The 13,845-nt window shown below is 58.8% G+C and overlaps 1 protein-coding gene and 1 non-coding gene across 5 annotated transcripts in view; one reads left to right on the top strand and one right to left on the bottom strand.

The window, feature by feature from the left end:
- JAKMIP3 (Janus kinase and microtubule interacting protein 3) overlaps positions 1 to 13,845 on the top strand; it is a 66,102-nt gene that overhangs the window by 24,785 nt on the left and 27,472 nt on the right. For 2 of the 4 annotated variants that reach the window (XM_075534127.1, XM_075534128.1), the window contains exons 3-9: positions 1,089 to 1,586; positions 5,754 to 5,969; positions 6,897 to 7,016; positions 10,094 to 10,240; positions 11,124 to 11,255; positions 12,446 to 12,481; positions 13,485 to 13,544. In XM_075534127.1, the coding sequence (XP_075390242.1) occupies positions 1,089 to 1,586; positions 5,754 to 5,969; positions 6,897 to 7,016; positions 10,094 to 10,240; positions 11,124 to 11,255; positions 12,446 to 12,481; positions 13,485 to 13,544 (1,209 nt within the window). The remainder of the gene's footprint in view (positions 1 to 1,088; positions 1,587 to 5,753; positions 5,970 to 6,896; positions 7,017 to 10,093; positions 10,241 to 11,123; positions 11,256 to 12,445; positions 12,482 to 13,484; positions 13,545 to 13,845) is intronic. The other 2 variants (XM_075534129.1, XM_075534130.1) reach the window with 1 other exon arrangement.
- On the bottom strand, positions 9,483 to 9,623 carry LOC142429959 (U4 spliceosomal RNA). The gene has a single exon (XR_012780460.1). It is a non-coding gene; the product is annotated as a U4 spliceosomal RNA (small nuclear RNA).

The following is a 13,845-nucleotide window of genomic DNA, read 5'->3' on the forward strand; positions in this document are numbered from 1 at the left end:
GGTTAGGGAGTTAATGTGGTGTGTGTGTGTGTGTGTGTGTGTGTGTGTGTGTGTGTGTGTGTAGCTGGGTGATGGAGGAAGGCAGCAAGGAGTCTGTACTGTGGGGGGTGGGATGGAATCTGATGACAAGACCGCTGTCCTGATGTGCTGCCCAGGGCAGGTCTGGGGTCCAGAGGCATCTTTGCGCCACTCCTGCGTGATGGATTGTGGGTGACGTGCTGACAGCCGAAGGCTCTGGCGATATGTTAAGCCTCTGGAAGGGAGCAACCGTGTCAGTGTTTCCAGAAACCTCGACGAGCCCGGGTACCCTCCAGACAGCCAGCACGGCCACCTAGATCTGCCCCGTGTGTGCGATGAGAACATCTACCGCAGGCTGGGCACAGCCCCATGGTTTGGGTGTGAAGGGGTAGAGCCCCCAGCTCCAGGAGCAGCGCCCACTCCCACGCAGATCCCCGCAGCGGTGGCATGCTGGCCAGATGTGTGTGCTCGCCATCCTAAGTCCCAGGTCGACCCTGGGTCCACGTCACGTGTTCTGCTTGGCTCCCTGTCTCAAGCATGCAAAAAGGAGGAAGTCCAGAGATGTGTGATGATGCTGAATTCACACGTTTACTCACCAAAGAGGTAACAAGCCTTGTAACTCATATGCTCTAGCTTAACCCAAAGCATACAGGGCCACACATCAGGCAGTGCGTCCTGGGTGGCGACCCTGACCGGTGGAGAGCTCCCAGGGGCACGGCGTCCCCTGCGTTGCAGGAGCTCCGGAGCTCGGCTGCCACCAGTAGGGTCTTTATACAGGAAGGTCAACAACTTGGCTTACGTTATGACTAAGTGGCTGCCTCTTCTGGTGGTTTTGATAAACTTGACCAGTGGGCATCTGGAGCTGGTATCCTTGTGCAGCAACGTGACTAAGCATTGATCTTTGCTCCCTTTCAGTGTGGAGTTTCTTTCGCTCACGTCACTCACCCACGGTGCCCCCGGTCTCCACCAACCGGGCCTGGGTCCAAGGAGACGTCTGCAGGGAAGCCGTGGGGATGCGGGCACTGCCGGGCTGGCTGCTCGTGCTTAGTGTCCGTCTGTCTGTGTTCCAGGTCAGCCGGGCGGAACGGGAGAAGAACCAGGAGATCCGGCAGGTGCGGGAGCACGAGCAGCGCAAGAACACGGTGCTGGTCACGGAGCTGAAGACCAAGCTGCACGAGGAGAAGATGAAGGAGCTGCAGGCTGTGCGGGAGGCGCTGCTGCGGCAGCACGAGGCGGAGCTGCTGCGGGTCATCAAGATCAAGGACAACGAGCACCAGCGGCTGCAGACCCTGCTCCACGCTCTGCGCGATGGCGGCCCCGACAGGGTCAAGACCGTCCTGCTCTCCGAAGCCAAGGAGGAGGCCAAGAAGGGCTTTGAGGTGGAGAAGGTCAAAATGCAGCAGGAGATCTCCGAGCTCAAGGGTGCCAAGAAGCAGGTGGAGGAGGCGCTGACCATGGTGACCCAGGCCGACAAGATCAAGGCCGCTGAGATCCGGAGTGTGTACCACCTGCATCAGGAGGAGATCACCAGGATCAAGAAGGAGTGTGAGCGTGAGATCCGCAGGCTGGTACGTGGATGCTGGGACGGCTGCCTCACACCGCACTGCACTGTGCCGTTGGGAGGGCCCCAGAGACACCAGGAGTCCCCTTCAGGGCAGGTAACAGGGTTGGGTGCCCTTAGGGCCATGGCAGTGCCAACTCTGTGCCTCCCTACTTCCACTCCCCATGGCTCATCCGGGCGGGCTCCCTGGGTGGCACCAGTGGTTCACTGATCAGCGACGGAGGGCCAGGGGGGTAGTTCAAGAGCACCTGCGACATCTCAGAGGGTGCCCTGTGAATCCAGTTCTGATAAATCAGCCTTGGAGACCCCTAGGAGCCCCCGCTCTGACACCGTGTGCCTCCCACACAACCCACCGTGATGGCGTTTTGGTTGGTTTGGTTTGCAGATCCTCATGTGGCCCAGAACAAATCATCTACCAGTTAGACGGTCCCCCAAGAAGGCTTTATAAAAGCCTCCCCCTTTTAGACTCCCGGGTTAGACTGAAAGCCAAGGAGGGTTTCCGGTTTAGCGAGGGCCAGGCTTACTGAAGAGGGATCCCGCAGGGTCTGCTGGCCCGTGGGTCTGGGAGCTCCGTGTGGCCAGGGCAGCTCCAGCTTCCTGAAAGTGCAGGAAAACAAAAACAACAAAAACCAAGAGGACACCGATGTGAAGGTCAAATTCCATAAAGGAGGAGAAAGGAACAACAGAGTCCTGCTGTCCGGCCACCGGCCTGGCGGTTGGGACCCCCAAACTTCCTCCCTAGTGACATCCATGGAGAGTCCCCCCTGCCTTCTTCTAGACGTTTTTGGATGTTAGCCCTCACGTTTCGGTCTATGGCCCATTTTGAGATCATCTCTGTAGACGGTGTCAGGTAAGGAACTAAACGCCCCTCCTTGACTAGCACCCTCTGTTGACCTGTCTGGGACCTTTGTTAAGTCGGCAGCTGGCCGTGCACCTTGGGCATGCCCTCCAGGCTCTCAGTTCTGTCACCGCACTGTCCCCAGCGCTCTGCGTCTCACTCAGGGCCCACAGACAGAGCTGTGCCCTAGGAACTGAGTAGAGTGGGGTGTCACTCTCCATGGATGCCCCTCCCCCACCTTGTGGAGAGAGGGACTGCACCCATTACAGAAGTGCGGCCACCGCAGGAGGTGGACTGGGCGGGAGCTGGCTGAGAGCGCGTTTTGGGGAGCTGAGACGTTCAGTAGATGGACAGGGAGAACATGAAGACCGTGCCTTAGCGGGGACCAGAGGCACAAGGAGGGCCCCCCCATGGAAGGGACTGTCAGGACGAAGCAGAGGAACAGATGGGGGGCCTGAGTGATGGGGTGAACAGGCAGCGTAAGGGCAGGCACAACTCCTGGGAGCCAACTGGCTACAGTGAAGGTTCAGACTCTGTGTGCCATGAAAATGTCCCCCCAAACCCTTCACTGGCCAATCAGGCCACGTCCGTGGGACGCTGTTGCTGCTTACATTCTCAGGATTGTGCAACCTTGACTCTGCCCTCGACAGGACTGCGCCACCACCAGGGCAGTTGGGACCTTGTTCTGAGTGGAGGGTTTTCCTCTTGGGGGCTCAATGCTGGTTGTGGGGGGCCAGATTGGAGCAGGCACAGCAGTGGACTGGGGAGTAGGAGTGGACGAATGACTGGACATAGGGAGTGAATACTGGGGACCTTGGGGAAATTCAGGCTAGGAGAGGTGAGTGACGACAGGTGACCAGCCCATCGCTGTTACCCAAATCCCTTTGTATCAGCCCTTACAGTCCTGGGTGGGGACTTGGAGTGGTGAAAGCTCAGGCATCTCTCTCCGCTACCCTCCAGCACCCTGACCCCACAGAGACTCAGGCCAACCTTTGGAGCTTTGCGTCTTTGACCGGGGGCTCAGATACCCACCCTGGGAACCCCACTGCAAGGAGGCACATACTCCCAGGGGTGCCACAGCCAGGGTGGCAGGAACCTCCAGACTGCCCTGGCACTTTGCCCTAGTGGGCATGTCGTTGGACTCCAGCTCCCCAAACGATAATGTGGGGTGACCTAAATTGGAACAGCCCACTGTGCATGGGGGGGAACCTCACACAGCATAGCCAGGGGTCCTCCCGGCACGCACTGCATGCGCTACACAGCCAGCTGTCCCCCCTTGTCTAGAGTCACAGGCAGGGAAGCAGGGTCCACACACCTGGCAGGAGTTTTGGCATTTCTGCTAATGGAGGTGCTGGGATGAGCCCCCACCTTGGCAAGGACCATTCTGGTGGAGATGGTTGAGGGCCCTGCCTTGGGGAGGACTCCCTGCAGTGGAGATGCTGTGAGAACCCCCTGCCTTGGGGAGGACTCCCTGCAGTGGAGATGCTGTGAGAACTCTCTGTCTTGGGGAGGACTCCCTGCAGTGGAGATGCTGTGAGAACCCCCTGCCTTGGGAGGACTCCCTGCAGTGGAGATGCTGTGAGAACCCCCTGCCTTGGGAGGACTCCTTGTAGTGGAGATGCTGTGAGAACCCCCTGCCTTGGGGAGGACGCCCTGCAGTGGAGATGCTGTGAGAACCCCCTGCCTTGGGGAGGATTCCCTGCAGTGGAGATGCTGTGAGAACCCCCTGCCTTGGGGAGGACTCCCTGAAGTGGAGATGCTGTGAGAACCCCCTGCCTTGGGGAGGACGCCCTGCAGTGGAGATGCTGTGAGAACCCCCTGCCTTGGGGAGGACTCCCTGCAGTGGAGATGCTGTGAGAACCCCCTGCCTTGGGGAGGACTCCTTGTAGTGGAGATGCTGTGAGAACCCCCTGCCTTGGGGAGGATTCCCTGCAGTAGAGATGCTGTGAGGCCTGGTTTGGGGTGGTCTCCCAATGAGATGCTGTCTCAGACACGGAGTCTGCCATCCTGTACACCATCCAGCACTGTATCTGTGATAGCCGCCCCCGCCCCCCCACCTGCCCTGCTGCGGTGGATCCTGTAGGAGTTCTGCTTCCCACCCATCATGGGAGGCACGTGTCAGGAGGAGTCCTATGTAGTCCATACTGCCCGCCTGCCCTCTGGATTGGCTTCCTTGGCTCTCTGGCTTCCGATGGGATGAGATCTATCCACTGTGCACACATGACATGCTAGAGTGCTGAGGTGGTGGCTCCAGAGCGCCCCTGTCCCCACATCACTGCCTGCTCCACTTGACATTTCTGTGCACTCCAGGAAAGGGGTTAGCAATGACAGGTTTCGTTTCTTCTGCTCAGCTAGTTGCTTGCCCACGCATCCTTGATCAGAGCTCATTGGATTCACCATCTCTTTGTTTCCAGCTCACTCCAGACACTGCTCCCTTCCTTTAGCTAGAACTGATGAAGAAACACAGCAAAACCTCCTCCGGTCCATTTGAAAGCATTGATCCCAAACGGAATGACTCCTCTTGGAAGGCCCATCTTCTCCTTGTGAACCAGGCTGTAAGCCTGAGGATCGGGGTCTTCTCTGGGAAGATCGGGGTCTTCTCTGGGAAGAACAGTCGGCTTGACCTGCCATCCCCAGAGCAGCAGTCTCTCCGGGAGCCAGGCTGGCACAGGGGCCACACACCTGGAGCGGCTTTATGCAGCTGGTGGGAGCTGAGGGCAAAAAGCTTTAGGCAGGTGGGACCCCTGGCGACCCGAGGGTGGGTCCCCATTCCACTGCCTCCTCCGGCTTATCAAGGTGCTCTCCACCCAGACCTGGGGCTCACACCAGCCTCCATCACAAGTGCTGCTTCTCAGTGCACAGAGCCCCCTCCCACTTCTGGGCAGGGGAGCTGGAGGGCTGCCAGGTGAGGGGAGTCATGTAAGAGGGTATAGAAGAATGAGGGGTGCCACATGGTGACAGTCAGGCGAGGGGCAGCTGTGCAGAGGAAGGAGGGGGTGTGAGGAAGGTGGGGTGCAGAGGAAGGGGTGTGGAGGGAGGGGTGCAGCAGTGAATGTTGTGATTCTGCCCCCTGGCCGTTGTCCACCCTGGGTCGCTACTGGCCGCATCTCAGTGACACGGACAAGCCCACCTAAGGCAGTGAGGTGTCCACAGGTCCACACAGGAGGAATGGGTCTGTGAGACAGGGGTCAAGGTCCTGTCCAGTGAATTCGGGGTCTTTCAGGTCTCAGGACCCTCTGTGGTAGGGCTGCCTGGGGACCAGTCCCGTCTGTTCTGTACCTGTTCTGCTGCGGCAGAGCTGAACTCTTGGGTGACTGTCCTCTGTTCTCCTTATAGATGGAGGAGATAAAGTTTAAGGACAGAGCAGTCTTCGTGCTGGAGAGAGAGTTAGGGTTGCAAGCCGGGCACGCTCAGAGACTGCAGCGGCAGAAAGAGGCCCTAGATGAGCAGCTGTCCCAGGCCCGCGAGGCTGACCGGCACCTGGGCAGCCCCAGACGGGACCTTCCTTATGTGAGCGGTACAGGAGACGCCTCAGACCACCCGGGAAGCCCTGTAAGCACCGCCCGCCTCGCAGTGCGGGCTGCTCTGGCCTGGACTCCGGCTACTAGAGCCCGTCCCCTTACTGGCCGTTAGCATAGCGCTACCCCAGCCTACTTGGGACCCTGAGACCCGGTGTCGCGTGTAGCCCGGGCCTCGCGCAGCATGCGAGACAGAAGGTGGGCTCAGCCTGCATCTCTGCCCGCGTGCCCAAAGGCTCAACTGGCCAGAGTCTGCCCTGCGGGGGGGCTCGGGGCTCCCACCAGCAGTCCTATGACCCTGCCTTTCATTTGCACGCTTCCCCACCCCACCCCACCCCCGCCCGGGTTGGGAGCACAATGGGGATGAGGGAGTGGGTGGGAGGCTGCCCCGCGCATGCATTGTGACTTTATTTCACCGCTGGTCCTTACTGGGGGGATGGGGGGTGGTTGTCCACAGCAGCTGTTCTGGACTAGCGGGCGCGGCGAGATTTAAATGAACATCCCTGCGGGTGGTTTGGTTCTTGGTCCCGGACTTCTCCTGCACCTGTTACTGAGGGACTAGAGCTGTGTCCAATTCTTGGATGCACATCTGTCTGCCCAAGTGTGAGGTCGTGCAGGGGGGACCTCTACCCCATGTAGTGCCATCTCCTGCGGGGGAGGCCACCGCCGGGGTCGGCCCTGGGTGCGGAGAGGCGGCCTTGTTTCTGAGCACGGTGCGAGCGCAGAGCTGCCCGGGGCCTGTGCGAGGCTCTCCCGTGCCCGTCCTCGGCCGCGGGCACGTGGGGCTGGCAGAGCTGGCTGCCGGGCTCTCTGGGTGCCCCTGCCTCGCCGTACCCTCATCCCACACACCCGCCCTCCCCTCTCGGCGTGGCCTTAGTCCCCTGGGGTCCCCTGGGCCTGGTGTGGTGGGGAAGGGGCCGTGGGTGGCGGCGGCGGTCTCTGCAGTTCATCGTTGTTCCAGGAACAGCAGCTGGATGAGAAGGACGCCCGGCGCTTCCAGCTGAAAATCGCCGAGCTGAGCGCCATCATCCGCAAGCTGGAGGACCGCAACGCCCTGCTGTCCGAGGAGAGGAACGAGCTGGTGAGCTGGCGGTGCGCGGTGGGGAAAGCGGTGAGGGGTGGGGGAGAGTCATGGGGGCAGGCCGGTGAGGGGGGCATGAACTTGTGGGAGCGGGGGACGTACTGCTGAGGGAGGCCTTTGGGGGAACAAGCAGGTGAGGGGGCTATGGGATCTAGGGCGAGCTGGTGAGGAGATCTTGTCCGTGGTGGGAGGGTTTCTGGGGTGGTTTCCCTCTGTTCTTGCTGCTCAACTTTGAAAGAATTCACCCGCAGAAACACTTTTTTAAATCCAAGTACATTGTACGAGGAAAGGGAAGCTTCAGGTATGTCAGTCTCGGAAAATACACACTATTTCTGGGAGGCGTGCAAGGCTGTTCAAGACTGAGCAAGAGGTCCAGGCCACTTCAGAAGATCCCAAAAACCCACATGAAAGGCTTCCTGGAACCAGAGTTCGGAGGAGAGAGAGAGAGAGAGAGAGAGAGAGAGAGAGAGAGAGAGAGAGAGAGAGAGAGAGAGAGAGAGAGAGAGGAGGGAAAGAGAGGGCCCTGAGAGGGGCACCTGTACACCTGGAACTCCAGAGAGATCCCACCTGGACCCACAGGAGAGCACCTCAAAGAGAGAGGGGCAGCCTGCCGGTGGCCTGCTTTGATCCCCTCTTATCCCCACTGGCTGGGGGGAGGTTGGGGGGATCATGGTTGAGGGTATTGCCATCCTAGTGACTAAGTTGAGCCACACCTGTGATACTTACCTGTGAAGGCTGACCTTCACCTAAGTCTAGGTGACCATAGTCTGCGCATGCTCTGTTCTAGATTCTCCCATTGGTGTCTAATGTGTGCCCAATCCCTTTCCGACACCTTTAGTGTGGCATGGCCAGCTCATGCCTGTTTAGGGCAGGCGTTTGGTGGAGACAGCCTCCTTTTATTCCTAATCTGCCTACCTGTCATTAGGGTATAAGCTGGTGGGGAGGGTGACCCATGGGGGGGGGGGCTGCAATAGAGGGATTGAGAATTCCCATAGAGAGGAACAAGCTGATGGATGGGGTCTTCTATGAGGGGGCAACAGCACAGGGGCTCCTCCTGGAGGAATGAGCTAGGTCCTGTGGAGGGGGGCACAGAGAGATCTGGGTGGCCCCATGGAATAAGGAGGTGGTGAATAGGAGGATTCTTATCGGGGTGGGGGGCCACATAAGGGCTGGGGTTGTCATGGAAGGAAGAGTCCCACCCTTCTCACTCCCATAGAACCCTGGTCACTGGGAAGGACCCTCAGTGCCTTGAGGTCAGAGAAACCCTAGGTCCCCACAACAGAGGGTCCGCGGGCAAGGAAGGCCAGCTGTAAGCTGCTGTAAACTGAACCCCACTCCCCACCTGGGAGGGGGTGGGGAGCAGTTGTTGAGGACTGAGGCATTTGGTGGGAGGGCCACGGTGACTGGGAGCTGGGGTGTTGGGCTGAGGGGCCTCTGGAGCCTGAAGGGGAAGAGCCCATGAGTACTTCCTCTTGGGACAGACCCCTGGCACCTTGTCCAGATGATTTAAGGGAAGTATCTAAACCTCAGAGACAGTAGAAGCAGCAGTGGGCCCAGGGGCCCAGGAGGGGGTAACTGGGTGCAACACAGGGAAATCTACCTCATGTGACCCCTAGTGGACAAAGGACATGGTGCATCTTCCACTGCCCTAGGGATTGGTCGGCACTGAGAATGAGCCCCAAGCAGGGACTTGAGCTAGTAACAAAGCATGGACATTGCAGCAAGGTCCCGCAGGCAGGCTGTGTGTGTGTGTGTGTGTGTGTGTGTGTGTGCGTGTGTGCGCTCTCACGTGTTATACGCCGGCCGACTGGAAGGAAGGGTGTGTGTGTGTGTGTGTGTGTGTGTGTGTGTGTGTGTGTGTGCACTCTCACGTGCTATACACTGGCAGACTGGAAGGAAGGGTGTGTGTGTGTGTGTGTGTGTGTGTGTGTGTGTACGTGTGCACTCACGTGTTAGACACCGGCAGACTGGAAGGAAGGGTGGGTAAGAACTGCCTTCGGTCCAGAACAGTCTACTTTAAAAGGCCAGTTTCAGAGGCTGCTCGGGCTGAGAAGGCATGCGACGACCCCCTTACAATGAGTGCCTTTGGTGACACGTGAATTGCAGCTCCGTGACGCCGTTTAAACGTGCCTGGCTCAAAGTTCAGTAAGCCCGGCTGGCCATTGTCCGATCCATCATCACACAAGCCACGTGGGCATGCTCCAGACAGAGCAGGGGCAGCGGCTTCCCTGCACACGGTCACACTGCCTTGTGGACAAGAGTGTCTGTGGACCGGGATATCCAAACTGGACAACAGGCAGGGAGTGGGATTTGGCTCTCGGGCTCTGGCTGGTGCAGCCTTGGCTTGTTGGGAAAAAGCCCCGCGGAATCCCCTCCCATGTGGTTCATTCAGACTCAGCGCTGTGGGCAGTCGAGCTGCCCCTGTGGGTTTCCAAGGCTCTCACTCTTTTTTTTTTTTTTGCTCAGTCTCCGTAGAGACTGTCAAAAATTGCCAATGCCGACTATATTTCAAGTCGTCACGGCGGGGTATTGGGAAAAGTTTTCAATTAGCAATAATCGCGCCTCGGATAAACCTCACTGGCTACGATATTGCCACTGCGCAAAGCTGGCTCTCACTCTTTACTGAACAGAAAGCTTCCCCTTTCTCCCTTGGAGCGGCTGGAGGGTTTGAACTGCTGACCTCTGGTTGGCAGCCCAACTAGTAAAACACTCTACCACCAGGGCTCTGTTGGGCAAAAGTATCCTCCGTTTTGGAGGTGCCTCTGCGTGTGTGTGCATGTGCATGCATGTGCGTGTGGGCGGGGTAGTTCTGGGCGGTCATGCGTGCTCAGCAGTGGGTTCCCCTGGACTCTTGCTCCACAATGGAACTTTAGCATCGCTGCATGGCCGGCCTTCATCTCACTCTCACTGTGACTGTGCACAGCCTCCTGCCCATCTGCAGTTGGCCACGATGGGTGGGTGGCCGGCCGGGGGCAGCAGCTAGCCCGACTCCACACAGGATTTGGTGCACCGCGGTTTGTGCTGGTCAGCGGCGGCCCCGGAGGAGACGGCAAGTGGCAGTAGGTTCTGTCTTCTAGTTGAAGCGGCTGCGGGAGGCGGAGAGCCAGTACAAGCCCCTCCTGGACAAAAACAAGCGCCTGAGCCGGAAGAACGAGGACCTGTCCCACAGGCTGCGCCGCATGGAGAACAAGCTGAAGTTCATCACCCAGGAGAATCTGGAGATGGTGAGGGGCCCACGCAGACACGGCCCTGCACAGACACGCTCCCTCTAACCCGTAGGCCAGACCACTCCCTGAGCCCCTGCACTGCCTGCTGATTAGCCAGGAGCCCTTAGCTAAGCGCTGCAACCCAGACCAGTGAGGCCATGAGCCAGGGCAGCCAGTCTGGCTTCCTCCCTCCAGGCCTGTCCCACGCCTGACCCAGAGGACCCAGCAGTGGCCTCCCTCCCCCCCTCCCGACCTGTTCCACGCCTGACCAAGGGGCCCAGCAGTGGCCTCCCTCCCGACTTGTTCCACGCCTGACCAAGGGGCCCAGCAGTGGCCTTCCAGCTCGGCAGTCTTGGCCGGCAGCTGCTCTGGTTGCCAGCACAGGAGGGGAAGAAGCGGGCAGGCCTGGGGCCGCATTGAACAAGGGGCTGTGTGTGGCCAGTGGGGTTGAGTAGCCAGTCTCTTCTTCTTCAGGCCCCAAGGGTCCCAGGGCCAACAATGGGGACTTTTGCCCAACGGATCAGCAGGATGAGAGGCCTGGGATGGAGGTGCACTTAGCACCCTCCCTGCACAAGTCCCTGTAGTCACCCCCACAACTGCCCTGTGGGGGTGACGGGCCTAGGGGTAAAGCGCTGCTCTGACTTGCCAGTGGCTGCTCCAAGAGCCATTCCTGGCAGGGGTTCTAGCTTGTCCCCTCCTTGCTGTGGGGATGGACAGGGCATGGACCTCCCTTCCCTGGGTTTAGTGAGTAGCGGTTTCTCCTCATTCCCGGGACCTGGTGGGCCCTGAGCTCTCCCGGCCTGAGCAGAGGGGCGCCCTGGCCCAAAGCTTTGGGTGGACGGGGCTGGGCAGTGGCCTGTGAGTGGGCACACTGAGGGAGAGATGGCCTGTGCCTTTGCAGAGACAAAGGGCCGGGGTCATTAGGAGGCCCAGCTCCCTGAACGACCTGGACCAGAGTCAGGAGGAGCACGAAGTGGACTTCCTGAAGCTCCAGATTGTGGAGCAGCAGAACCTCATAGATGAACTCTCCAAGGTAGCTGACCGCCCTTGCCCCCCTGCTCCTCTTGCCCTGTCAAGCCCCCCCCCACCCCCAGGGCCCTGGCCCTCTGGCCTGTTAGTGGGCCCTGACTGGCTGGGGGTGGGGGGGAAGGGGCTCCGTGGGGTCACCTCGCTGCCTGGGTCTACCCATCACAACCACGTGTCCCCTCCAGAGGTCTTCCGCACACACCTCTCTGTGCAAGGAGCTACCGGATCAGAAGCCACCCCTGGCCCAGCCGCGGGTTCTTATCCTCTGGGACCACTAATCTGGCGGCTTTCTTTTTTTACTTATTATTTAGTAGGAATAGTTTGGTTTAGTTATTTATTTTTCAGGCCACATTTCTATAGCTCACTGTACAACCATTTGAACTTGGGTCTGGGATCGAAGGCAGCTCAGGCCTGCCCTGGTTGGACTCCTTGGCTGGGAGGGAGGGGTGTAAGGACGGAAACCCTAAAACTTCACAGCCACCGAGTCCCACGCAGCCCCTTTGGCCCTGCAGAACAGAGCCCTGCTCCTGAGGTCTCTCATCTTGCTCTGTCAGTCATCAGGGCAGCTTAGGGAACTCTCCCAGTGAGAGCAGGCAGGTGGCAGGTTTAATAAGCACTGAACACATCTTCATCCAGGTGAGGGTTCCTGGCTCTGGGGATCGAACAGTCACACCTGGACCAGGAAAGAAGAAGGGGCCTGGCTTGCTTCAGACTCACGACCACCGAGTCGATTCTGACGCAGAGCCAGCCTACAGGACAGAGATGAGCTTCCCCTGTGGGTGCTCATGACCGTCACTCTTCCTGGGGGTAGAGAGCCCGTGTTTGGTAGAAATGCCCACCTCCATTCAGGGGTGAAGTCACCTGCTCAGAGGTGCCAGTGCACGGTTGTTTCCTAAGGGTCACAATCACAGCAGTGCCCGGCAGTCGGCAGAATGACCAGGAGTCGAAGGCAGGAATCTAGATTGCTTGCAGCGGAGGCAGTTTCCGTTTCCAACCACCTCCCCCCCCGCGGTGTCCAGTCTGGCTGAGGGTGGAGGGGCTGTCAGGACGGAACCAAAACCTCTCTCTGGGGTGGCCCCAGCCTGGAAGGACGTGGGGGAAGGGGTCCGTCATGCTGGGCGACAATCCAGGATGCCGCAGCCTTGAGGACCCGGCCCCGTGTCACGCGTGCTACAACCCGTTGCTTTCTTTGTCTAGACCCTGGAGACTGCAGGCTATGTGAAGAGTGTGCTAGTAAGTACCCCCACCCCCACCCCCACCCCCACCCCCAGCCAGCACACAGTGTGGCCAAACGCGGAGCCCCGACTGCTGTGAATTGGGTCATGGTCAGGCCTCCTGCCCCATGGAGGGTCAGCCAGGTGCCAGGGCCCACTCTGGGGACCCTGCATAGGTGCCCAGCTCTGGTTATGCTTCTGGGCCTCATCTCAAGGCCCAGGGCTACTCCCTGCATCCCCCTTAGCTCGTTCACCACTACAGGAATGCGGGTGCTTCCGTCAGTGGGCGTCAGGGAGCCCAGTGTCAGAACTCTGGGGACTTGTTGTAAGTTGAAATCCTCAAGGTGGGAAATCCCAGGAGATGTTCACACACTCACACATACACTCACACTCATGTACACACAAACACTCACCCACACACCCTCACATTCACATACACACTCATGCGCACACACGTACACAGGCACACACTCACACGCTGTCAATTCGCATACATGCTCTCACACACACTCATACCCATGAACACACACTCATATACGCACCACCCATATATATGCTCACATCCATAGACACACTCATGTACACCCACACTCATGTACACACACACATGCACAGACACTCTCTCACATTCACATAGACACACTCACGTACACTCACACTCATGCACACACACATGCACACAGTCATGTACACACACACCCATACACCCTCACACTCACATAGACACACTCATACTCATGTAGACGCTCACACACACATCCTCACACCCACTCACACATGTACACACTCATCCTCATGTACACACACATCCAGACATACCCACACTCATGCACACACATTCACACACACACCCATGTACACACTCATACATTCTCACATTCACAGACACATGCACCCTTCACCCTCATGTACACACATACCCATTCACACTCACACACACACACACTTAGGCCTGGCCCTCAGGTGAGGGGAAACAGGTGGCTGTTTAGTGACTTATGGGTCCCCTCACCTGATGTTTTCAGGAGCGGGACAAGCTTCTGAGGTACCGGAAGCAGAGGAAGAAGATGGCGAAGATCCCCAAGGTAAAGCTGCCAGCGCTGCCCACGCTCACCAATGCCACCGATGCCCACCAGTGCTGCCCACACCCAGTGATGTTGTCTATGCCTGCCCACACTGCCCAGGCCCACGGGCGCTGCCCACATGGGGTCTCGTCCACAAGAGGCAGCGGTCACCCCACTTTCCTGTGAAAAGCTCCGAGTCAGACCCAGGCGCCCCTCAATGTGACTTGAAGTGGGGGACGCCGGTCTAAGGGCGATGCTGCAGAGCCCAGCAGGTCCTGCTCCCTCCCAGGGAAGAGCTCCTGCCAGGACCACACACCCACAG

This window comes from Tenrec ecaudatus, chromosome 16 (genome assembly GCF_050624435.1).
Source record: "Tenrec ecaudatus isolate mTenEca1 chromosome 16, mTenEca1.hap1, whole genome shotgun sequence".
NCBI lineage: Eukaryota > Metazoa > Chordata > Mammalia > Afrosoricida > Tenrecidae > Tenrec > Tenrec ecaudatus.